Source organism: Ascaphus truei, chromosome 16 (assembly GCF_040206685.1).
Source record: "Ascaphus truei isolate aAscTru1 chromosome 16, aAscTru1.hap1, whole genome shotgun sequence".
NCBI classification, from domain to species: domain Eukaryota; kingdom Metazoa; phylum Chordata; class Amphibia; order Anura; family Ascaphidae; genus Ascaphus; species Ascaphus truei.
In genome coordinates this window covers 4148076-4175196 of record NC_134498.1, presented here as the reverse complement: position 1 = coordinate 4175196, position 27121 = coordinate 4148076, and the positions used below count along the sequence as shown (strand labels likewise).

The window sequence follows — 27121 nt, the reverse complement described above, 5'->3', positions numbered from 1 at the left end:
AGGAGTGAGGGAGAAGAGAGAGAGAGAGAAGCTGAGACAGACTGAACGTCTGGGAGAGGTAGAGAGAGAAATACATGCATTGAAAAAAAAATACAGCGTTGTCAATTCTATCTAGGTCAATATTACAGACTGAGTCTTCCTCTGTGTCCTGTTTTAAAAAATCATTACGTGATTTGCAATGCTTTTTTGCTTTTCAGAAAGAGGTCTGGATCAGGCTGTCCTGTTGACTTGGATTCAGATGACACCAGTGAGATGTGCTGTTGAGAAATGACTGCACATGGGTATATACAGGGGGGAAATCATAAAATGAAAATACAGTGATAGGGAGAAATAGAAAGAGACACATCCAGTAAGAGAGACTGACAGAAGCCACCAAACTCCACCTCTTCCCACCCCCTTCCCTCATTCACAAGATCAGCTGCAAACATCCACATTCACAAAACAGGCATCTGCACCGCCTCTCTCTGTGCATTCAAGCATCAACCTGTATACAAGCACTCAGCTATACACAGAGAAAAGGGGACAGGAGCACTGTGCCTGCAGGTACATTGCCCACACGTATGTGTTTTTAAAAAAAAGCTTTTACACCTGCGGATGTGACTGAAAGACTATATGTGGTGTAGCTTCAATGTTGGGTGTGTGCTCAGTCATCTCCTTATACATCTGTGTGCAGTATCTGTGGAGCATCCGCATGCATTGCCCGTGGTGAAGATTGCTGTCTGCTTCTCTGTGGCTTCTCAGAGACACACCTTTGCTTCTGCAGTTTACACCAATCAAGGGGCAGTTTTCATTCAGACTTTTCTCAGAAGTGGGATGCACACTACCAGAGAGACCCAGGGAAAGTAACACTACCTACTGTACATCCATCTGGGTGGGGATTATATTCTTTCATAGAACCATGGATCTACAGTCTCATAGAGGTAAGTCTCCTATATTCTTACCAATGCACTTTTGTGTGTGCTAGTTTCAGACATTCATTAATGACATTGCTCCATATGTACTTTATTTTTGTGAAAATAATTAACCTGAGTGAACACAAAAGCATGAAGCAGAGCACAGCTACAGTATCTAAACATATGCTGACTTTCACTGTGCTAGAGAGGCATCTCTGCTGTCTAAGGCAATCTCATACAGTATATACAAATGACTGTGCTTGCCAGGAAATACAGTAGACAATAATCCTGCTAAAACAGAAACACTAGTGTCTACATGTATCAGGACACCGATGCACAGTTTACATATATATATATATATATATATATATATATATATATATATATATAATGAAAGATGTTAAACTTTTTCAACCATTTACAACCATATGAATTTCAATATGAATGAATTAAAATATGTGAAATTAGTTATTTACTTCACTCATCATTGTATTCTAAAATATATTGAACAGACTTTGTCATACAGTATATGTTTTTTTTATTCATCAATGATTGAACAGAATATAGCAATTCAGTACATTGCAAGAAATGTTGATACTGTACCATGACCAGTGCCTTGGATAGAAATGTATTGATACCATAGCTTTTAACTGCAAGGGAACGTGTATCAGAGGAGTGTACAGTATGTATCAAAGTGTTTCGATTGCAAAACTGGGGCAATGATGATGCAAAAAAGCAATACCTCGTTTAGTAAAGAAATAGCCCAATTGAAATAATTTGGATGTTTTTTTAAATATAAATCTAGTGCTGTGTTTCATATAATTTTTGCATCTCTGATACATCAATACATAACCTTGTTAATCATTTTCATATCATGGAGTTCACAAGAGCATCATATTCTCTAACGATGCTGGTAACAAGTAATGAAAAACACCAATTATTTAATACAGACAATTATAATTCAGTTTAAACAGAACATTTTGCTAACATCATGGGGTGAATGCTCTATTACGCTTTTTTAAAGTAACATCTCTGCAGATGAGTATAGGTGGAGACCTACTATTTTATTTATGACAGTTGGCCGAGATAGGAGACACAGCAGTATACAGTACAAGCACCAATATTTCAACGTGAAACTTTAAGTACTATTACAAACCCCGAGGTTGCATCTCATGCAATTTACAGTACACATATTAAAAACGAAGTGCAGGTGAGTGGAGAAGCTGTAGAGATAGAGGTAGAGCTTGGCAATCTAGGATTAAGAAAAAGCAGGGACTCACTTTATGTACTCTGCACATATGTCTTCCACTCCCATCCCTTTGCATGTTACAGTAATGGAAAGGGGTGGACCAGAAACAATGGCACAGACAATAATTGACAGAAGGAGAATGTTGTTCATAATTTAGTGGTCCCCATAACCTTGGTTACATTACTTTTTCTCCCTGTGCCTCAGCCAATAACATTTTTGATTGTGAGTTCTTAGGTCCCAAGTAAGTAATATACATAATATAAAAATGTTGTACTGTAAGTCAATATTGAAACATATCATTAGAAATAGAATAGTGAAAGAAATCACTCTTTTGCCAGGATTGCTGTGTGGTGTTACTTACATGGTGAATGTAACAATGTTTTCAGGGAGGTTTCTTCATAGTATCATCATATCATAAATACATATTTAATTCCTCTATATAGCAGGAGTTAGTACCACCCACTGGTGTGTGATAGAAACAGACATAGGTCATTTAAAACACCAATGTGTCATAACATAGAAACACAGTCTATAACAATTGCCACAAGTTATTAAGAGGTGCAAATACACAACCAACAATTATTGATGAGCAATGCTCCAGACTTTACTTATTACATGTGCAGGCCTATATTTACTAATTGGTGCTAAACTGTAAGGCATCTTACAAGGCATTGGGACTTTAGATGTCTTTTGTCTTAGCACTGCTTAGTAGATATATCCCTAAATGTTTTTTCAAAAGATCTTACCCGTGAAAAATACCCTAGAATGGCAGAGTAAAAAAAAACGGAATATCTGATTGAACTGAGAGTGGAGTACATGTTTTACATTGAGAAGAATAACTAGTGGTGTACTTAAACTAGCAGTGGTGATTTAAAACCTGTTATAAATGTATTTTCTGTATTATTGCAGCATGAGACAGACAGCGAGAATATGAATTGGTGTATGCAAAATTAGCACTGATGTAATAATGTTGATACCTCTGGTTTATCCTAAGACTACACACATTAATTTAAATTCAAAAGTATTTTACAGAATTTTCTCTGACATTAAGGGTGCATGCGTTCCTTTCATGTTCATAGAGGTATTCTTTTCAGCACTCTTTTCCAGTGTACAGTACATCTTGATACCATTAGTAAGATAGTGTCAATTTACAACATGGGGAGAATAAACTTTATTTTTCTGACTTAAACATAGGGGTGTCTATTTCCTAAGCTACATCTTATGGCTTCGTCCAGCATATAATTAGTATAAATAATTGCATTTTCCATACAAATAATACAGCAAAGGCATTTTGGGAAAAGAAAACTGCTACTTTTACGTATCGTTTTTGAAAATGTACATGTTGGTTATATAGAATTCAAGCTTGATTAGTACATAGAAGCTAATAATAATTTAGTGACGTACTGTACAAAGCAATCATATGTCTAATTTCAATAATTTCTCCACTTAATCACTCAGTATAGTATGGTAATTTTGTTGCTAATGTATTTCATATTTTCTGTTGGATATTAAAGACTATTTGGGCCAAGACTGCTGAAAAACAAATTCCCCAGGAAAATACGACAATGAAAGAGGATAATTATGATTTCACCACAGTACAGATCTCAATTGTAACTATGAAATATTATTTTCTTTATGGTAAAGGGATTCACATTTTATATATAAACATGCTATATTCTATATTTATTCTTTGTTACATGCCGACTCTTGCTGTATACACTAAATAACCAGTTTGTTAGAGAATTCTGCATTGTAGCACATACAATTGAAAGCTGGTAAAACAGTTTAGACATCACTAGCTTCTAAACACAGGCACCTGTCTCATTTGTTGTTCCATCAAAATGTAATTGTACTCTTATTTAGGGCACATCTATTCTGGCCAAAGTTATAAAATGGCAGTGACTAAGGAAATAGATTAGAATCTATGATCTTATTGTCTATATAAAAGTATCATTGCCACCTGAACAACTGCACAAATCTTAGCAAATCAAGACAGGGAAAAGGAGCTATTATAGTTTAAGGAGTGAAATACGTACATTAAAAAACAAAGTCACACCACTGCTTCATATTCTACACATTTTAATGTTGTACCCCACCCTATATTATCTTATTAAATACCTAAATATCATTAACCTTTGTAAGCTTCATATACTGTACGAGAGGTGAGGACGTATCTTTTAGTTTGTCTTGGATTAGTTAGAGTTTATTATTTGCTTATCATTTATTAAGCAACCATTCACATACAGTATAACTCTACATTCAAAGGAAATAATAAGAGGGTGATACAGAATGATGCTTCCCACCTACGATTAGAGAGGATTAGGCTATTGTGAACTGCTCACTCTAAAGTTATAGGATAAGGAGAAAGACAGAGAGATACCTGTAACTAATAAACTTTCACCTGTTTTCTGTGCCAAGTTCATGATAGCATTTCTATTGACACCTTAATTTGGATCAGTCTTTTGTCCAAAATGTCTGAGATGCAGTTATTCCATATTCATACCCTTTATAATTTATACAAGTTACACTTGCCATTGGCCAGTATACTGTATGTAGCATGATACTGTATGTGTGGTATATTGTGTCAATATTAGCACTGGATCATATGGGTAAATATGTTATATTCAGAGTTCTACTGTGATACACTGTGTTATCAGTCTCACCAATGCCATGAATTGCATTGGTTTGTGTCCTGTGCTTGAATGTATGTTGAGCAAATTTGAGATAAAGGGTGACCTCTTGATGCAAGAATTGGCTCTGAAATAGGAGAACCTGGTTCATATTCCAGTGTCAGCTCCCTGTGACCTTGGGACACACATACAGTCACCCAACTTTAGTTTGCTAATTAGTTGTGACAGGAATTCTTAGTACATATAAATTCTTATGTGCACACAATTAACACTATAAAAATACTTTTTGAAATAATTAGTGTTAGAGTAGCAAACCCTCCTGCCTAATTCCACCTTTCTTTACTGGTTGGTACCAGGGGGTCATCCAGAGCTAAACCATCCTATTTTGAGCTTAGCAAACTCCCATCTCTTGATGAAGTTACTGGTACAACATTCTGGTTTTTTTAAAGGGGATTTAAAACGCTGTCCAATATGAAGCCACAACCGATGACGTTGTGGCTTCCTATTGGCCCAAGCTGTGGTGGCCATTTTGTTTCTCCGGGAGGGATATTTAAATTCGGTAACATCACGGTAAGTACAAATGTAGCCAACATTATTGTACCTGCTTGTGTGTCTACGCTGCACAAATTCCACAATAAATGACACGGATGAGTCATTTAAAAAATGTGCATTACCGTTTATTTCCCTGGAACCACATCAATGCTACTGCAATGTATCCAGACTTGACGCAGCTCATGGAGCAGTAACTTTGGGTACAAGTGTATCTCAGGAACCAGGGCATCCCGGAGCTGGAAATTGCATGGTTCCGCTAAAGAGTGCCCTCAATTTTCCATCCTGTAAAAAAAGTGGTTAAAAAAAACAACGAGACGGGATTGCTGCTTTAATGGCTATGCTATTTTAATTGGGTATATAAGTGAAAATAGTGAATAAGAAGCAGGAAATCAATAGGGCAAATACTCCCAACAGCATATAAAAAAAACAGGAAATACATACAGTAGGGCAATATTTTACAGCTAATGAATTAGTTCAGTGACAATTTATAAGTATCTCACTCACAATTGTGAAGATAAATATAGGCAGTGCCGTTGTTCAGAGTCACCAACTCATAGTTGAATTCTTCAAACAGGCTGTGAATAACATCCCTCAGGAACAGGATAAGGTGAGGGAGTAGATTCTCATATGTGGAGGAACAGAACAGAGAGGACACAAATATTATAGTTTTTTTATATAGAAAAATAAAATAAAGGTAATACACTTACATACAGTAAGTGCTATAGATACAAGCTGCAACACCTTCCTGATACAAACACCTGTGGTGGCCACCTACATAGAATAATGTCCAAATACAGGAAGGGGAAAAAAAACAGGAAAAACTTGGCCCAGGATTCTCAGAGTGGTACACTATACACCTTGGGGTTTTCTATACGGTCTGCACGCTCACTCTCTCCTGTTGTCTATGGGTGGCCACCGCAGGTGTCTGTATCCGGAAGGAGTATTGCTGTCCTCAACTAACATCTGACCCAGGGTGGTCTTTATTTTACTATACGTACACGTATATATATATATATATATATATATATATATATATATATATATATATATATATATATATATATATATAAAATGAATAGACGATACCGTTCTGTGCTTTTATTCTTGCGAGCTTTCGAGATACACTGATCTTTTCTTGCGGCGATGTTACAATGAATGAAGCTAAAAAGGGGGTTTAAATGTAAAAACAGTGCATACTGGAATATGATCTGTGATGGAAGACAATCCCTCCCCCATGCAGTTTTATGGCTAGAGGTGATAAAATGTCCCTGGATGTCAGTGATGTGAGAGTAGGTGTGTGTATGTGAATATAAATAGGTAAAAAGCCAACAGTGTACACAGCGCTTTACAAAATGTGTGTGTGAAATGGGGGTATACTGTATATCAATGTTGTGGGTAGGTGTGGAAGTGTAAGAGGCTGTGGCATTACTACAATAGTGTGTGGAAACTATGTGGTCCCTATTGGTTTATAGGGATGGAATTGCATAGAGTGTATGTGTAAGAGACAGCTGTGTGTGTGTGTATATATATATATATATATATATATATATATATATATATATATATATAGTATATATATTGTGATTGAAAGATTCAACAGCGCCTGGATGTGTACTAGCCTCACAGTAGACTCCTGACAACAGACAGCCAAAAATACTTTGCACAGGTGACCTGTATGAATACAATTTTATAAAAATTAAAATGGGAACTCAGATGGTGGTTGTAAAACAATAGTGAGTGTGAAAAAAGTACAAAATTATAAAAAAAATATATGTATTAATAAAAGAAAAAATGCACTTAATAAAAAATATATATATATATACTGTTTATATAAAAAAAAACACTGGAAAAATTAGTTTAAAAATTAAACAAAATTTTTTTTTGTATGAAATATAAAAAAAAAAAATGAAAATAAAAATAAGTGTTTTTCACAAAGATGGTAGATGATTCTGTATGGAAATTACAACATCCGGGCTGCTCCTTGTTTGGGGTCAGCAATCTCCCAGCAAATTCTATTGGAGAAACAAGAGAAAAAGCGCCTGATCCATGTGTAAAATCTTATAACAAAATTTTAATAAAAGATGACAAGACAAATGCACACTCACAATTTGTCAATGCAAAATAAGCATTGTACTGTATGGGTAAACCCATGCGCCAACATGTAACTGCTCGCCGAACGTTTGCTTCAATATATCAGACCTCACTGCTGCCGGTGTATCACGATCAGATGTCCCTCCGGCAATTCAGGTAAACAGTCTGTTGTTCCCAGCCGATGGTATTAGGTGCTGTGTGCGGCTCAGGGAACGTCCTCCCTTTCCTGGCAGCAGACGCACAAGCTACTCCACCAACGTAGATCCTTGAAACCACGTGCCCTACGCGTTTCTTCCGATTAATGGATTTCATCCCCCCCAGTATCCCTCCCCCTCCCCAGCTTTCTTTGACACTGTCCCCTGGCTTCAAACACATTTAACACCCTACCTTATCTACAGTAATATCTGTTGATTTTTTTTCCCTCTCTCTACTCTGTTTTAGCCATTGAATCCTTTGTATATCAGTATTGCTTGACCTGAAGAAGAGAGGATAACTCTCGAAAGCTTGTCCTGTGACATAAATTGTTAGTCCAATAAAAAAAGGTATCACCTAATACTGAAGAACTCATTTATTCTGCACTATTTATATATATATATATATATATATATATATATATATATATATATATATATATACCCAGTTACCCTTTGACACCTCAGTTACCCTTTGACACCTCCAGCCATAAATCTCATCCACACCGGGGGAAGGACCAGCACAGATAACATTCCAAGAGACACTGTTTTTAAGTAAACCTTGCTTCATTCATTGTAACATCGCCGGAAGAAGAAATCAGTGTATCTCGAAAGCTCGCACAAATAAAAGCATTTCGTTAGCCACAGAACGGTATCATCTATTTATTTTTTGATTATATATATATATATATATATATATATATATATATATATATACATTCACATTCATTATTTAACTGTAACTTGAATTTAATTTGGTACACAGCCAAAATAACAAAACTTGTATCAGTGTCAATTATTTCCGGACCTAACTGTATATATATATATATATACCAAATTAAATTCAAGTTACAGTTAAATAATGAATGTGGGCTTAAAGTGCTGTCTTTCAGCTTTAATTTGAGAGTATTCACATCCAAATTGGAGGAAGGGTTTAGGAATTACATATCAAAAATATGTAGCCCCCTCTTTCTTTCAAGGGACGAAAAGTAATTGGACAATTGACTCAAAGGCTGTTTCATGGACAGGTGTGGGCTATTCCTTCGTTATTTCATCATCAATTAAGCAGGTAAAAGGTCTAAACAAACAACAATTATACCCACTACAAGCGCTAATCTACAAAGTGCAAGTGAAATATACAATTGTGTATAAATTAAGCACCACTTAATTGGTGGTGTGGAAGCTGCCAGGGGAACTGATAAACAGATAGTTCCAAACCTGTTAACAATACGTGCAAATACAAAATAAAAGTTCCCGGCGCTGAAAAAATGTCCAAGATACCGTATTCCAAATGAAAACAGTCCCAGATGGAGGTTCCTGGAGTGGTATGTGGAATACAGACAAAGTCCCAGGAAGTTGGTAAGTCCCTTTGCGATGTCCACAGTGATTCTGGAGAGAAAGAAAAGAAACACACCAATTGCGCAGTATGCAGCCACTCTTGTCCCTAATCAGAACGAATGGACAGCGGTGACAACCGGTGAGTTGCGGAGACTGCAATCCAGCAGGATTCACATGTGCGCATCAGGCTGTTGACAAGTTGCGGACGGCATTCGTAAGTTTTCATCTACATCCCCCATTTATTGTAAGTGTGGGTGATTTGTGTTTTAAAGTTTTATTAAAAGTGTGTTACGTATTACACCATCTGTGTCAACCTTCCTTCCTTTTGGGCATGTCTTACCTGCGTTCCCTGTGAGTGCTATCCACTATATGGAAGGAGAAATCACCGCTGCCGGTCACGTGGGATCCGTGGACTATCGAGGTGGAGTGAAGACACAGTCACAGATTCTCTCCCATGAATATACAAGCTAACATCTTGTAAGTGGGGTTTCTCTGTCCATTCGTTCTGGTTAGGGACAAGAGTGGCTGCATATTGCGCAATTGGTGTGTTTCTTTTTTTTCTCTCCAGAATCACTGTGGACATCGCAAAGGGACTTACCAACTTCCTGGGACTTTGTCTGTATTCCACATACCACTCCAGGAACCTCCATCTGGGACTGTATTCATTTGGAATACGGTATCTTGGACATTATTTCAGCGCCGGGAACTTTTATTTTGTATTTGCAGGTAAAAGGTCTGCAATTGATTCCAGGTGTGACATTCACATTTGGATGCAGTTGCTGTGAACCCACAACATGCTGTCAAAGGAGCTCTCAATGCAAGTGAAACAGGGCATCCTTAGGCTGTAAAAAAAAAGAAAATCCATCAGAGAGATAGCAGGAAAATTAGAAGTGGCCAAATCAACAAAAGAACGCACTGGTGAGATCTGCAACACAAAAAGGCCTGGACGTCCACGGAAGACAACAGTGGTGGATGATTGTAGGATCCTTTCCATGGTAAAGAAAAACCCCTTCACAACATCCAGCCAAGTGAAGAACACTCTCCAGGAGGTAGGCATATCATTATCCAAGTCTACCATAAAGAGAAGACTTCACGAGAGCAAATACAGAGAGTTCACCACAAGGTGCAAACAATTCATAAGCCTCAAGAATAGAAAGGCCAGATTAGATTTTGCCAAACAATATCTAAAAAAGCCAGCCCAGTACTGGAACAGCATTCCTTGGACAGATGAAACTAAGATCAACTTGTACCAGAATGATGGGAAGAAAAAAGTATGGAGAAGGCTTGGAATGGCCTATGATCCGAAGCATACCACATCATCTGTAAAACACGGTGGAGGCAGTGTGATGGCATGGGCATGCATGGCTTACAATGGCACTGGGTCACTAGTGTTTATTGATGATGTGACAGAAGCCAGAAGCAGCCGGATGAATTCTGAAGTGTATAGGGATATATTGTCTGCTCAGATTCAGCCAAATTCAGCGAAGTTGATTGGACGGCGCTTCACTTTACAGATGGACTATGACCCAAACATACTGTGAAAGCAACCCAGGATTTTTTTAAGGCAAAGAAGTGGAATATTCTGCAATGGCCGAGTCAATCACCTGATCTCAACCCGATTGAGCATGCATTTCACTTGCTGAAGACAAAACATAAGGCAGAAAGACCCACAAACAAGCCACAACTGAAGACAGCTGCAGTAAAGGCCTGGCAAAGCATCACAAAGGAGGAAACCCAGCGTTTGGTGATGTCCATGCATTCCAGACTTCAAGCAGTCATTGCCTGCAAAGGATTCTCGACAAAGTATTAAAAATGAACATTTTATTTATGATTGTGTTAATTTGTCCAATTACATTTGAGCCCCTGAAATAAGGGGACTGTGTATGAAAATGGTTGCAATTCCTAAACATTTCATCCAATAATTTTGTTAAACCCGGTGAATTAAAGCCGAAAGTCTTTACTTCTATTGCATCTCGGTTGTTTCATTTCAAATCCATTGTGGTGGCGTACAGAGCCAAAATTATGAAAATTGTGTCAGTGTCCAATTATTTCCGGACCTAACTGTGTGTGTGTGTGTGTGTGTGTGTGTGTGTGTGTGTGTGTGTGTGTGTGTGTGTGTGTGTGTGTGTGTGTGTGTGTGTGTGTGTGTATATATATATATATATTTTTTTTTTAATATATACTATTTGTGTCCTCTCTGTCTTGTTCCTTCACATATAAAAATCTACTCCTTCACTTTATCCTGTTCCTGAGGGATGTTATTCATACTGTAGCTTGTTTGAAGAATTCAACTATGAGTTGGTGACTCTAGACAACCGTACCACCTATATTTATCTTCAGTGTTTGACAAATCATCAAAAAATCTACTCGCTGAACAAAAAAAATCTACTCGCCACCTAGTACCACACGTGTGCTGCTTGGGCCAATAGGAGCTCGCCACAATGTTAAATCCACTCGCCCGGGGCGTGCAAATGTATAGGTTTGTCGAACACTGTTTATCTTCATAAGTGTGAGTGAGATACTTATAAATTGTCACTGAACTAATTAATTAGCTATGTATTATTGCATGTTTTTCCTGTTTTTTGTTTGTAAATTTGCTTTTGGAGTATTTGCACTCTTGATTTTATGCTTCTGTGACCTTTTTGGACGTTGGATTGAAGTCCCTTTTTTGGAGCAGCACAACTTCAATATGTAATGTAATATATTTTATCACTAGTGTGTTCACTGGGTTTTCACTCAAACAGTTTGGGCGCTTGAACCCACCTTATTTGTAATATACAGTAGTGAATAAGTATGTTTTCTGGTGAAAGTTTGTGCAGCATAGCTGATTAACATTCTTAGAGAAGTCCACTTATCAAATCCGTGATTTTTAAAAGTCTCGTAAAGGCCCTTAGCTAGGCATGTTTTTGGGGTAAAAAGAATTTGCCTGTGCTAGATTAGATGAGATTACATGCAATTATTAGATCATTTTCTTTTTGTTAAATGAAATGAAATCGGTTTAAAAGGGGAAAATGTTCAGTTATATGCTGAACAATTGGAAACATAATTCAGGACATTTGCCCTGTTAGAATTCAGTAAAGGTTGAACTCAATGGACATCCTTTTTTTCAACATTTCTATGTAATAATATTTATTTACTACCGGTAATATGTTATTCATATTAAAAAAAAATAAAGTGTATTGTGTGTCTGGTAGCTACTAATGAGGTGTTTGAGAAATCTTTCATTAGAAAACATGGCGCCTTTGTTGCTGATGAAATCTCCTTTCCTCCAACCTTAAGGGATGGCCCGAGTCCTTTGTACTACCCATGCGATGAATAGTTATTTTGAAAGCTCCTTGTATTGTCTCCGAATATTTTTGTATATAGTTATCATATCCCCTCTTAGATGCCTCTTTTCTAATGTAAATAAAACTAATTTAGCTAGCCTCTCCTCATAAATTACATTGTCCATCCCCTTTATTAATTTGGTGGCTCTTCTCTGCACTCTCTCTAGTTCCATAATGTCTTTTCTTAGGATTGGTGCCGAACATTGTACTCCATATTCAAGGTGTGGTCTTACTAATGCTTTGTAAAGGGGCATAATTATGTTTACTTCCCTTCCATCCATTGCCTGTTTAATGCAAGATAAGATCTTGTTTGTCTTTGCAGCTACTGCATGACATTGGGCACTCCATCAAGGATTCCACCAATTTATCCCCATTTAATTTGTAAGTCACCTCTCTCTTCCTCTATTCTTTTTCACCCCTTTCAAGTCATAAAGCACTCAAAAACTTTGAAGATTGGTGCCTCCCGATTGGAAGCCCAGAAGTATTTAAATTTTCTAAAGTTAAGATGGAGTTTATGTTGGCTTTATTGAAATATCTTAAGACCTTATGATCAAAGTATATATTTAAATATCAAAAAAGATAGTTCTATAGTTCGGATGTAATCAAAGTACATTGTTCTTCATGTTTAAAGTCTTGATGTGATACCACAAAAAACAATAAAAACGTTTGAAATAAGAAAACATTCTAATACTGTGACGTATATGTAAATATGTTATGAATGAAGTCAGCACTAAATACGGATATTACAATAAGACCTCTTAAATATGTGTCTATAGCTTGGGAGAGGACCTCCTTCCTATTGTTTGTCTTAACATATATGAACTCTTTTTTAATTCAATGTTATTGTCCTCCATCCCACAATGTACTGCGGTGCAGAAAATGTTGGCGCCATACAAATAAAAGATAATGATAATAATATTAATACTTCCCAACTGAAAAATGGATCTATCAAATAATGCTACAACTAACCCTAAACTACAGTAATAACAGCATAACACAGCATTTTGGGTTGCAGTTACTTAATCTAAGTTGATATGCTTCTCTAGGAGGTATTTTAAGAAAATGAAACAAAAATATTGGTAGAGTATGGCTTTAAAGCAGCAGTCCAAGCTACCGTTTTTTTGTATTTAATTGTTTTCCTCTTTAATACAGTATGAGCATCAATACAATCCACACAATGATAAGTAATAAGCTAAGTTGCCGATCGATCCGTTCTCCTGTGACCAATCGGCGAAGACTCTACTCAGGGGTTCACTAAATGGGTGTCAGTGCAGCAGAAGAGGAGCAAAGATGCAAAGTTCTGTGGTGAAGATCATGTGACTAGGCAGTCTCTAGATACAATTGGTGCACTGCTAGAGAGAGGGCAGGGCTCAAAAAGTGGTGTGCCAGAAGAGGAAGGGGATGTAACTTTGTAAATGGTTGCTGTAGAAACCAAAAAATGCTTGTTATATTATAATACATTAAAAATTTAATTCTGAGTTGTTTAAAAAGAAATGCTACACATATTTTCTCATAGTACAGAACTGATTTAAAAAAATAATACATGTAGGATATTGCTTTGTCTGAAGCTTTAAAACACGCTGCCTCAACTTGTCCAGTCTTTATTCTTCATTACTGCAGATATAAGTGCATGCATTTGATTAATAATGGTGAATAAAAATGCAATAAATGTGTTTGACAAATGGTCAGCTTGAATTTGCAGCAACGCTTTTTTCATTTTAACACTGGAATATTTACTGTGTAACTTTTTAGTGCACTGTAACTACTTTGAGGGTAGAGTGTTATTAGTAGTGTCTGAACTACACAGGACTAAATGTTACCTTTGTATCTGCGGTTATATGAAAGACATGGGTCTACCTACAGTAGCACAATTATGGAGTTCATATTGTAGTCTTTATGGTATGATGAAAGTGAAAGTGAAACAAGTAGTAGTGAAAAAGGGGTCATTAATTTATTTCTCCAATGTTTCGTTCCAATGCAGTAGAGCAGGGGTGGCCAACTCCAATCTTCAAGGGACACCAACAGTTCAGATTTCCAGTATATCCCTGCTTCAGCACAGGGGGCTCAGTCATGACTGAGCCACTGATTTAGCCCCCTGTGCTGAAGCAGGGATATCCTGAAAATCTGACCTGTTGGTGGCACTTTAGACATTTTTTAATCCACCCTTGATAGAGGTCTACTGCGTTGGACTGAAATGTTGGGAAGATAAATGGCTGGCCACTTATTCACTATTTTGGAGTGCTACGCTTTTCACTTTTATCGTATTGGATTTTGTTCTTGAGTTTCAGCACCGGCAAATACACTTCTTATTTTTTAGTGCATTTACATTGAATATTATAGTTACATAGTAGACGAGGTTGAAAAAAGACGTACGTCATCAAGTTCAACCTATGCTAAATTTAGACAACAGATACTTTATCCTATATCTTTGCTTACTTATTGATCCAGAGGAAGTATTCACAGATGGGGGAGAACTCCCCCTGGGGTGCTACTGATAATCCTCTGTGATGATATAATCCAAATCCATAATAAAGTTCAAAGTCAGAACGGATGTAATAATAAACTGTATACTGCTGTGATGTGGCTCCAGCTTAATGTGTCCAAAGCTATGGCAAAATAAATGGGGGTGGAGGAGGGGGGAACAGGGGAACCTGATAAATGCTCACAATAATGCACCCCCCTGATGAGCTAGCCTCCCTTACCCTCCCCCTATGTAATCCTCCGAAAGCCAAATAATGTCTCACACTGGCCCATCACAGCAAAAGGTCACAGAAATGTACTCACGGATATCTGCTGTTGATCCGTTCCACATGCGTGCATCGCTCCCAGGAAGGTAGGAATCCTGGTAGGTGAATGGAGTAAGCACAGCAAAAAAATCCAGACAGGAGGCGGGTTAAAAATAATGAATATTTAATCAGGCATGAAGCCTAACATATAACACACTGATCACATGCTCCTCTAACGCGTTTCGTGCCGGGTGACACTTTGTTAAAGCTCTTTGACAAAGTGCCACCCGGCACGAAACGCGTCAGAGGAGCATGTGATCAGTGTGTTTTATGTTAGGCTTCATGTCTGATTAAATATTCATTATTTTTAACCCGCCTCCAGTCTGGATTTTTTTGCTGTGCTTACTCATTCACCTACTGTACCAGTGATCCAGAGGAAGGCAAACAAAAAACCCCAGTAAGGGGGAAAAAAATCCTTCCTGACTCCAAGAATTGGCAATCGGATTAATCCCTGGATCAACATCCTTCCCACGTATACTTATTTGGTATATCCCTGTATACCTTTCCTTTCTAAAAAGATGTACAACCTTTTTTTTGAACAAAACTATTGTATCTGCCATTACAGTCTCCATGGGTAATGAATTCCACATTTTAACTGCCCTTATGGTAAAGAACCCTTTCCTTTGTTGCTGGTAAAATCTCCTTTCCTCCAACCTTAATGGATGGCCCGAGTCCTTTGTACTGCCCGTGGGATGAATTGTTCTTTTGAAAGCTCCTTGTATTGTCTCCGAATATTTTTGTATATAGTTATCATATCCCCTCTTAGACGCCTCTTTTCTAATGTAAATAAAACTAATTTAGCTAGCCTCTCCTCCTAAGTTAGATTGTCCATCCTCTTTATTAATTTGGTGGCTCTTCTCTGCACTCTCTCTAGTTCCATAATGTCTTTTCTTAGGATTGGTGCCCAACATTGTAATCCATATTCAAGGTGTGGTCTTACTAATGCTTTGTAAAGGGGCTGTCTCACATTTTAATCTGGTCTGTAACTGTTTCATACGCCCATAATATATATTTTCTTTAACTGTACATGCAATGTCTTGTACATAATGTATACCCTGTTCCTTTATGTAACTATATTTGTAACCATGTATTATTTGTCTTAACTCTGTGCCCAGGACATACTTGAAAACGAGAGGTAACTCTCAATGTATTACTTCCTGGTAAAATATTTTATAAATAAATAAATAATTATGTTTACTTACCTTCCATCCATTGTCCGTTTAATGCAAGATAAGATCTTGTTTGCCTTTGCAGCTACTGCACCGACACACTTTATTCGAGCAAATACCCAGTATGTACCTGGCAGATACCTGGAATGCGCCGCTCCTCACCTCTGACAAGCCCCGTTGCGTTTGCCTTTCCAGCCTGGGTTCATGCCTGGCTGACGGGCGGCTAATCTGTTAAATGATAATGATTAGGATTTAATAGGCTGCAATGCTTCACGTGTCTACCAGATGGCATAAATTCATGAATTGTAATGCAGTATATATATATATACTGTGCAGTATTGCAGCCAGCGGGAATAAAATGCTTCAATCCCTGCTTGGAAAATACCTCAATGCACTCGGGCAGAAAACAGTCACAAACCTCAATACACCCGGGTATACCCGAATTCGTGGGACTAGCCGAGCTCGAATAAAGTGTGTCGCCAGTGTACTGCATGAATTTGGGCACTATTGCTAAGCCTGCTGTCTACAAGCACTCCTAAATCCTTCTCCATCAAGGATTCCCCCAATTTATCCCCATTTAATTTGTAAGTCGCCAATTTATTCTTGCATCCCAAATGCATAAGCTTACATTTATCTGTATTAAACCTCATCTGCCATTTACCTGCCCACGTTTCCAGTCTCTCCAAGTCCTTCTGAAGAGAAATTATATCCTGCTCTGATTCTACTACTTTACACAATTTAGTATCATCAGCAAAGATGGAAACTTTGCTCTCGATACCAACCTCAAGGTCATTAATAAACAAGTTAAAAAGCAGGGGTCCCAGTACCGATCCCTGAGGTACTCCACTCACGACTTTAGCCCAACCTGAAAAAGTTCCATTTACTGCACCGACACACTTTATTCGAGCAAATACCCGGTATGTACCTGGCAGATACCTGGAATGCGCCGCTCCTCACCTCTGACAAGCCCCGTTGCGTTTGCCTTCCCAGCCTGGGTTCATGCCTGGCTGACGGGCGGCTGATCTGTTAAATGATAATGATTAGGATTTAATAGGCTGCAATGCTTCGCGTGTCTACCAGATGGCATAAATTCATGAATTGTAATGCAGTATATATATATATACTGTGCAGTATTGCAGCCAGCGGGAATAAAATGCTTCAATCCCTGCCTGGAAAATACCTCAATGCACTCGGGCAGAAAACAGTCACAAACCTCAATACACCCGGGTATACCCGAATTCGTGGGAATAGCCGAGCTCGAATAAAGTGTGTCGCCAGTGTATGACAACCCTCTGTTGTCTGTCCTTTAACCAGTTTTCAATCCAGGTGCATATATTATTTCTTTATTTTGTACACCGACCTCTTGTGTGGAACCGTATTAAACGTCTTTGCAAAATCTAAGTAGACCACATCAACTGCATTACCCTGGTCTAAATTCCTACTTACCTCCTCAAACAAACAAATAAGGTTAGTTTGGCATGATCTATCCTTCATAAATCCATGCTGACTAATTACTAATAATTTCGTTTTCCATTAGGTATTCCTGAATATTATCCCGTATGAAACCCTCAAGTAGTTTCCCCACTTTTGAAGTCAGGCTTACAGGTCTGTAATTCCACGCTTGTGATCTAGCTCCCTTTTTAAATATAGGCACCACATCTGCTTTACGCCAATCTTGTGGTACTGAGCCTGTGGAAATTGAGTCCTTGAATATTAAATATAATGGTTTGGCTATTACTGAGCTTAACTCCTTTGAGAACTCTTGGATGTATGCCACCGGGGCCAGGTGCCTTAATTACTTTAATTTTTTCAAGTCGCTTATTAACTTCTTCCTCAGTTAACCAATTTTTCATAGTTACATATGTAGCCAGGTCCCCTGTGCGCCGCGACCCCCCCCCCCCTCGTTACCTCTGCTGCCGGGCATCACTTGACAGACCCGCCGGCACTTCTGGAGGGTGGGGGCCGAGCAGGGAGCACTCCTGTGCTCCTGAGGTCCCCGGCGGCTCCCGAGCAGGGCGTCGCCATCTTTGTTTTGCTCGCGCATGTGCAGTGAGTCCCTGTATGTGGCGGCCAGCCAGAGACATTGCGCATGCATAGTGATAGCGTGCGAACCCTAGCCTACCAGGGACATGCTCTTGGAAGGGACTACAAGTCCCATGAGCCTGAGGAGCGCCCCACATGATGCCAGAGAGCCAATAGGGCTGTAGAATCTCCCAGGACAGGAGATTTAGATACATTTCACGGGCTCTGAATGGCAGTCAGGACCAGGAACCAAGGGGAAGAAGGTGAGTGCAGAGGTCTGTGACCCACTGCATTGGGCCAGCAGCCCCCTAGGCCCCAGCTAGGTCCTGAGCCCCTCACAGCTTGTGGTGCTACAGGGATAGGCCCTAGGTTAGGGACCCTGTCACATTAGTAGCAGGGATAGTCAGGGATCCAGCGGACACTGCGCTCCCCGAAAAGAGACTTGGGCTCAAGCCTATGCCCAAAGAGACAGAGACTATTTCTTGGGTTGGATCACCCCGGGCGGACCCTCGTGCAAGGAAGGACCGGATCACAGATGGGATCACATCGCAGCAGATCCTTTTCGAAGTTGCTTGCAGGCCCGTGTGCAGGAGCACTCGGCAGGTACCTTTATAAGTGCACCAACGAATCACCTAAATATATACCTATACTCTCACATAGTGGCAGCGCTGACCACGGGACAGAAGGGTTAAATGTGGACACGGTGTGGGGGTACACGGTGGTGGGTGTAAGGTACACTCCTAGTGGAGTGAAAGACACTTTGGACTGCGTTATATGCTGTGGAGTTAATCCTTAGGGGAAGTATTATTATAAAGTGTGTGATTATTTGCATTTACAGTAAAGTGGTTATATACATCTCCGTGTATGTGCTTATTGTATATGTGGGTCCTGTGTATGCAACTTTCTACATTCCTAGAACCCTACACAGGTGGAGGCGCTGAAACCCAGAACGTTACAGAGATTCACCCCCAGGCTCTCACTAGCGGAGGCTCAGGCCTCCTGTGAGCCTGACAGGTATAACGCACCACACCTGGTCACATTAGGTTCCCCGCACACACACTATATGCGATTGTGTGGGGGAATACCCATTACACATAGTAGATGAGGTTGAAAAAAGGCGTACGTCCATGAAGTTCAACCTATGCTACATTTAGACAACAGATGTTCATTAATGTGGAGGTTGTGGCTTCCTACTGCGGAACTACTATTGAACTTGATTCTTCCCTGGTAAACACAAAGGCAAAGAATTTGTTTAATACCTCTGCTTTTTCCTTATCTACAATAATCTGCCTACCCATCTCACACTGAAAGAGTCCTATATTTTCTTTTCTCATTTTTTTGTTATCTAGGTACTTAAAAAACTTTTTAGGGTTGACCTTACTTTCTATTGCAATCCTTTTTCATTATCCATTTTTGCTAATTTGATTGCCCTTTTGCAATTTTTGTTACATTCCTTATAATTCTGATTTGATGTCTCCGTCCCTTCTGACTTAAAGAATCTAAACACCTTCCTCTTCTTGTCCATTTCCTCCCCTACCTGTTTATTTAGCCACATTGGTTTTGACTTATTTCTTTTATACTTATTACCCAAGTGTATACACTGATAAGTGTGCTTTTCTAACAATGTTTTAAAATATATGTTATATCTATAGCATTAATTAATATATATTTTAATTTATCTTCGGCCAGATTACTTCCAAGTGGCACTGGTTGTGTGTTTCTGTAGCTAGCTGATAAAAACCAGCATTCTTGCATCTAGAGCAGGCCTGCACAACATACGGCCCGCGGGCCGCATGCGGCCCGTCTGGCCTCTCTGTGTGGCCCGCCATGACTCTGGCCGGGCGCCAGTTAATTAAATAAATAAATAATAATAAAAAAAGTTTAAAAAAATGGTGGCGATTCATCCCTCCTCCCTCCCTCTCCCAGCCCCCACCCTCTCCCTCCCAGCCCCCAGGTTTTGCGGTGCGCGGGGGCAGCAGCAGCATGAGGAGGATGCGGCAACGGTGTGTTTTTTTTTCTTCAATAGCAGGATGCCGGGGAGGTCAAAGCATGCAGGGGGCGGGGCTTAGTACCGGGGAGAGAGGATGTGTGTGTGCAGATCGCGTGGAGTCAGCGTCTGTGAACTGGGGCTCTGCGCGTGCACGTGACTACGTGGTGCCGACGCGCGCGTTTCGCGGGTATGCTTTTTCAAGGCCAGGTATACGCAGGAGATAAAGCAGTGTCAATACATCCATCAGTAAATCATTTGAGTACTAGTGTTTACCAAGGATCTACATACTTTAGATCCACACGCAATATATATATATATATCTGGTCAAACTGTATGCTTATGCACAACATATATCTGGTCGAACTGTATGCTTACGCACAACATATCCCAGTTGGCGTCAGCATAGCACATTTGGTGCACACTTACCACCATATCTCTATCGGACTGCAATATCCAGCAGCACATTGTTCGGTTCTACCAATCCTGTACACCAATAAAAGTACTCAATTACTGTGGCACTACATATATGACAACTACTATCGTCCCTCACAATACTTACCTCTAGCCTATCGCTCCATATGAAGGTGGCTAGGGCCAGTGAGTTCACAAACACTGGACTTTACCACCCTATCTGACGCTCCTCTGGAGTACCTAACCCCAAGAGCCTGTTAAACACTTGTCATTATTTAATACTCGTTTTAAACCCCATTGTTTTAACTAATATTTGAATAAAGAATAGTTTTTAATTTACTCACCATCTCACTTAGGAATAGAGTGCTGCATAGGGGTTCTGTGTGTCTTTAGTATTACAATTAATTATTGTAAACATCACATAATAATAGGTTGAGCGCTTGTTTTGTAGTTTAATTCTCTTTATATCACTGTTGTAATTCATTGCATATAATTGCACACAATCCATGAAATTCAGACAAAGCAACTGTGATAAACACGTGTGCCTGGAGCGATTGGCGGCATTCATGCCGCATGGAGTACAGCAGCGCACACGAAAACGGCTCCGTGATTTGTTTCAAAAACGATCGCTGCATCTGTACCACATTAATAAAAACAAATAGAGGCATCTTAGGGTGTTTAGGTATGCTTCCCGGGGTCTTTGTGCATAGTACTTTAGCCAGGGGTGCAAGTGGTCACAGTGTTTTAGCTCATCAACTTCCTAGTATTCATATAGCCTCCAGCTCTAGCAACAATATATGTCACATGGCCTGGCTGCCTCCTGACTAAACCCAAGCACCTTTGCTCACCCAGTTCACCTTCTTAGTTGTTCCTAATTAACACAATGCATACACCATATATATTTCCAAGCTGAAGTCACCTCCCCTATATAAGATTTGACAGATTCTCTTGAGGAGACAGTATCCACTTGTGTTTAGGAAATAACCCTTTAGAGCCCGAATAGTTGGCCACAATTGCTTGCCTACTTTTAGGTCAGTTGAAGTTCTTTTCCTCTGTGGTGATTGACATTATAATACCAATAATTCTGTATGCAGTCATTGGATTTTTTCCGGTGCCGTGGCCAAAGATGCAAAGGTCAGCGGCTCTGGAGGCAGTGTCTGCCGTGATCATGATGTTTTGGTGGTCTAAGCTTTCATATCGGACCCCCCCACAGCCTTAATCCTTTGGTGCTGTAACTGGGTGGCCATGGCATCGAAGATAGTTAGTCTTGCTACATCTGTTTAAGAGGATGCAAAGCTATTCAAATATCTTAAAGAGTTACTAGTTTGATAACTGCAATTACTTTGACCCTGTAATATTCACATAACCAAAAGGAGTGGTCAAGAGTGTGATTGAATACAAAGAAGTACAAGACCATCTACAGACAGATTAGAAAACCAATAAAGGTTTATATTTTAAAACTGAAATACTAAAAATGTTGATGCCATGTGAGAAGACAGCAGAGATTAGTAAATGTTTTGCACAAGTTCGCAATACTGGCAAATATTAGTTTTTTTGCTGCTTGTGAAAATTTCACAAATTCGTCAACAAAGAGGGGGCTGGTAAATGCATGAGATATAGATGTAACTGTCGGTTTTGCCCCAATGGACGGGGAAAATCCTCAGATGTCCATAGACGCTGTAATGGCCCATTAGATTAACATAGTGGGGGTCCCTGTATTTGGATGGGACTCATGCTGTATGAATCATACCGGGCTGCGAGTCCCATTCAAACTCAGAGACCCACACTGTGTTAATCCGATGGGCCATTACTATGCTGCAGAGTGTTTGCGAGATGCTTGTGAATATTCCTCATATGCTAGCTCAAAACTGACAGTTTTATCTGTATTACGCATGGCTTGCAGGTGGGGGCTGTGGGGGCGGGGGATTTGGATTTGTGATTGCTGAGGTGGAAGGAGTTCCACAGGTAGGGAGGCAAAAGTTGAAAAGGTATGAGATATCAGAATGGTGTAGAGATGAATGGAGCAGAGAGGAAACAACTCTCAGCAGAGCATAAGAAACTGAAAGGGATAAATTAGCAGAAGATAAAAGCTGAGATGTACTATAAGATAAAGAAGAGCCTTGAAGGAGATTGAGTTTCATAGTTAATACGAAGTTTGATGGGGGGCCATTGAAAACGTTTCAGGAGGAGGGGAGAAGTTACAGAGCTAAAAGAGAGGGCGAAAACCCTCACACCAGCATTTTGGATAGATTATACAGCATTAAATTGGAAGGCAGGAAGTCCAGAAAGTAGAAGGTTGCATAAGCTTCATTAAATGTGAAATTATCAAATTCCACAGAAGTAGAAATGTTCGTGTAAACTTTAGTGACTATGCAAAAAATGTAAAATACTTCATTAAAATCTTCAACAATCAGAGACATTTGCATATCTTTAAAGGTTAGTAAGTAATTTTAGAGAAAGGTGAGGATGAATGAAAAAATATAATAGCACTGCTGAAATTAGTTGTTGGACTTAAACTTGGTTTCTAGTTCAGAAATTAGCAGACTTGTGATGCACCATAAAAATGAGGAGAATCAAAGTACATCTACATAATTGTGGAACAACAAATGGTGAATAAGGAATGAGAAGGAGGGAAGCAGACAGCACAGGAGAAAAGAAGTTGATGTGGATAACATTTTTTAATAGGAACAGTGGGCAAACTACAGATGCAGCCACCAGTATCCGATCACTTGCCTGGGTAAAAACTAAGGAATCTCACAATAAATGCCTCAACACGCCTCAACATTTCTGTGAGATTCTGAATAGCCCATCGGATCTCCACAGCAGGGGTCACAGTGCCACTCAGTTTGACCCCCCGCTGTGTTATCCGAAGAGCCATTTAAAATCTCACAGAAATGTTGAGGCAATGTTGAGGCATGTTAAGGCATTTACTGTGAGACTGCCCCAGATTTTCCAAGGCAAGTGTTCTAATACTGGTGGCTGCATCTTTAGGAAGTTTGTGATACATAAAATCAGCAGGAAAATGTTAATACCTTTCAACACATAAAAATAATTCATAACACATTCTCTCAGTAGAAATAAGAAGAATAAATACCAAATATAACAAGTTTACAAATAAAAGATGGCATGGAAGATGTAATTATAAATATAAAAATATATACACATTTGCAATAGTTATTGTGAATTATTACTAGATATTTAATCAATTTGATAGTAGACATTTGACTACCCGGAAAATCTATTGTAAATATCAGATGCCAGTATTACTGTCCTAGTGGTATGGTGTCCTCACTGTAAATAATTAAACACTTGAAATAAATGATGACCATTAAAGTTGGTAATGGTAGTACATACATATGTCGCTCGACTAACTTTCCCCCCATATACCTCAAAATACCCAGGAATGCCTTTAAGAGTTTCCATAGAATACAGTATATTGTTAATATTTCTTCAGAATGTCCAAGCATGCCTCAAAAAAAGGAAAGTAATGATGGCTACATCTATACTGAATGATGAAATGAATAGATTCCATTTTAAGAAATAATTAGAATTAGTAGTAATTATTTATACATGTGTTTATATGTTAACAAACAATCCCTATTGTTGTCTTTTTTTATGCAGGATCCTCCGATGTTCCCTGATACACAATTCCAACAATTTATTTTAAATATCCGAAGTGGGACTTTTGTCAATCATAGTGAAGGGAAGGAGTGCAGAGAACATGGATATTTCTACTGGGGACATCCAACAGGTTCTTTCTATTGACCAAATTCGTTCCATCAGGGCCAACAATGATTATGTGGAGCGACCCACTGTTTCATTCCTGCCAGCCTGGTCTAATCCTTCCCTTTCACAGCATACTGCGAAGCAAGAGTGGCCTCATGACCACCTGGTGTCCTACAATCACCAAGATCTACATTATAGCCAAAGCCATCAACATCAATCACAACATCTTGTGCATGATCTAAGCCATTCCAGTACAATAAGCTCAGTTTCTCGCAGCACCACTGCTTCCGATCAAAGACTACTAACTGGGATCACCCCATCTCAATCAGGGCATTCTCTTATCAGGACACAGCCCAAAGATGGTGACCTGAAGCAAGATGAGTTTATTAAAGGCATAATGGAGAAGCCTGACCGATATGTTGGCCACCTCTTTATCTGTGAGGAGTGTGGTCATTGCATATGTGACGAATGTACACAAGTTCGGAGCCTCCCCTCTTGCTGGGTCTGTGACCAGCGTTGCTTGTGCTCTGCAGAAAGTATAATCGACTATGGAACTTGCCTCTGCTGCATCAAAGGTCTGTTCTACCACTGCTCTACTGATGATGAGGACAATTGTGCTGATGACCCTTGCTCTTGCAGCCAGGGATCTTGCTGTGCCCGTTGGGCGACCATGAGCTTCCTTTCCTTCTTTATGCCTTGTCTATGCTGCTATCTTCCTGCCAAGGGGTGCCTGAAGCTCTGCCAGAAAGGCTATGACAGAGCAAAAAGACCGGGCTGTCGTTGCGAGAATCATACCAACACAGTCTGCAGGAAAATATCCTCATCTAGTGGCACACCATTCCCAAGGCCTTTTGATAAGCCAGTATGACCTAAAGGCCAGAGTTGGATGTGATCCTGTTTTCCTTTTCTTCCTTACTTTTTTTTGCTGTGCTCTTCTTGCAAATATTTGGGGCTAGTGATGCTATAGTGAAAGCCTTACCAAGACCCCATTAACGATTCAGGAATATAAGAAGGATTTAAACACGATCCATAAAACTTGGCTACAAAATGGCATGATTAAATACATCAAGAAATGGATCCATTTTCAAAATGTCTCACATTTCTTGAAAAAAAAAACATATACAGTACGTGACTTATGGCTCTGAGTAGCACAATATATACTGCTGTGCCCTCTTCAGTGCCCATTCGACACAATAGGAGATGTAATACTTGTCAGGAAGTCATGTAAAAAATACTTGAGGATGATCTCTTCCATTTGAAAATGTAGACAACTCTTCAAATGACTGAACTATCATCAGTACGTTTCACAGTGACTTATGCCAAAAAAATATCCCCTTATCATGTCAGTGCAGGCTAAAGTTAGACAGAAGTGGTAAATTAGCAGCAAAAGATGCAATATTGATAGCAACAGAAGATTGCAGATGAAATGAAAAAGATGTGCACATAATCAAAGAAATAATTATAAGTATAAATGTACTTATTAGAACTGAATATACAACAAAGATGATCAATCCAGGTAAAAAAAACAGTCTACTGTAGAACAGGAAAGGGACGATGTATTTTGAGAAGGGGCTTTGGATTGCTTCTGTGGTTTCAATAGCATATTAATTCAAAACAATTTGGTTACACGCAGTGTAACCGCAAATTAGGAAACTGAGGTTTTTAATTTATTCTTTCAAATGCAGAAGGAAATATTTAGCAAATACTGTATATCAACCAGGTTAAAAAGCACTGTCACATATCAACATGTGATGTTAACCAAAGAAGATACATTTTGCATTGGTAAATCTTGTCTTCCTTCTGGCTGCCCTTTGCATTCATAGATAATCTCACATGTGTTCAGTTTACAGCCATAATTTCTCAGGTGGAAGCCAAAGTTGATTTTTTTTTGCTATCAGTTAAACCCCTGCTCAACATAGGAATCCTAGATAAACTATACTACTGGATCTCCATGCATCAAAGGTTAATTTACTCTATTTTTCTCTGGCTAAGGAGAACTTTACATTATATGGTGTCATATGGTAGATTCACTTGTAATGGATGAGTGTCTTATTAGAGAAATGACAACTGCCCCCTACAGTATTCCCCATTTCCATCGCCACTCAATTACGTAGGAGGATATGAATCAAGTGCTGCAAACAGAAGCTTTCCTCATAAACAGGTGCAAATTGCATCATTTTGACTCAGCCACTTTACGGCAATTAAGGTTATTCTTTAAAGTGTTGTAGTGCTGAATGAGCATAAGGCACAGAAACTCCAATGGACTTGAATGGGAGATTCTGTGCGTTAATGCCTGATCCACACAATCGCACTTTAATGAATTACCCCCAATGTCCAGTATCAAGGTGCCTTGCTGCAAGTTGCTTCACTTGTGCCAGTGAGCATTCTGGGGAGAGGTTATAGGTGACGAAGGTAGTCAGTACAATATTATACTGAGTTGTATCAAACTTTGCTTCTACAGTATAATGGGTACAGCTTTATTTTTACCAATACATTTGCCAGGTCTGAGGGGGCGTTAACCTCTATTCCTAAGAGATCTGCAAGAAATGTTAAATGAATAAACATTATACATATGCTGCTGGCAGAAATTTATGCAAATAAAAACATTTGCTCTGTGTTGTGGAGCAAATGTTTTCTAGCAGATTGTTTGCAGACTTCTAAAAAAAATTATGGGATGTTAGAAATGTTGTAAAGAAAAACAGATCTGCGTTAATAAATTATTTTAACATCTATAAAGTCCTCAGGAA

At 39.1% G+C, this 27121-nt stretch overlaps 1 protein-coding gene across 2 annotated transcripts; it reads left to right on the top strand.

Annotated features, from left to right (window-relative positions):
- Positions 1 to 399: 399 nt before the first annotated feature.
- Positions 400 to 27121, top strand: SPRY3 (sprouty RTK signaling antagonist 3). 2 transcript variants are annotated; one of them, XM_075572713.1, is made up of 3 exons: positions 400 to 920; positions 3657 to 3752; positions 24270 to 27121. In XM_075572713.1, the coding sequence occupies exon 3, from the start codon at positions 24370 to 24372 to the stop codon at positions 25240 to 25242; it is 873 nt and encodes a 290-aa protein (XP_075428828.1). In that variant the 5' UTR covers positions 400 to 920; positions 3657 to 3752; positions 24270 to 24369; the 3' UTR covers positions 25243 to 27121. The 2 variants fall into 2 exon arrangements, with proteins under 2 accessions (XP_075428828.1, XP_075428827.1); XM_075572712.1 differs by lacking the exon at positions 3657 to 3752.

Coding starts and splice junctions, on each gene's coding strand:
- SPRY3 (XM_075572712.1), top strand. CDS start 24,370: ATGGATATTTCTACTGGGGACATCCAACAGGTTCTTTCTATTGACCAA.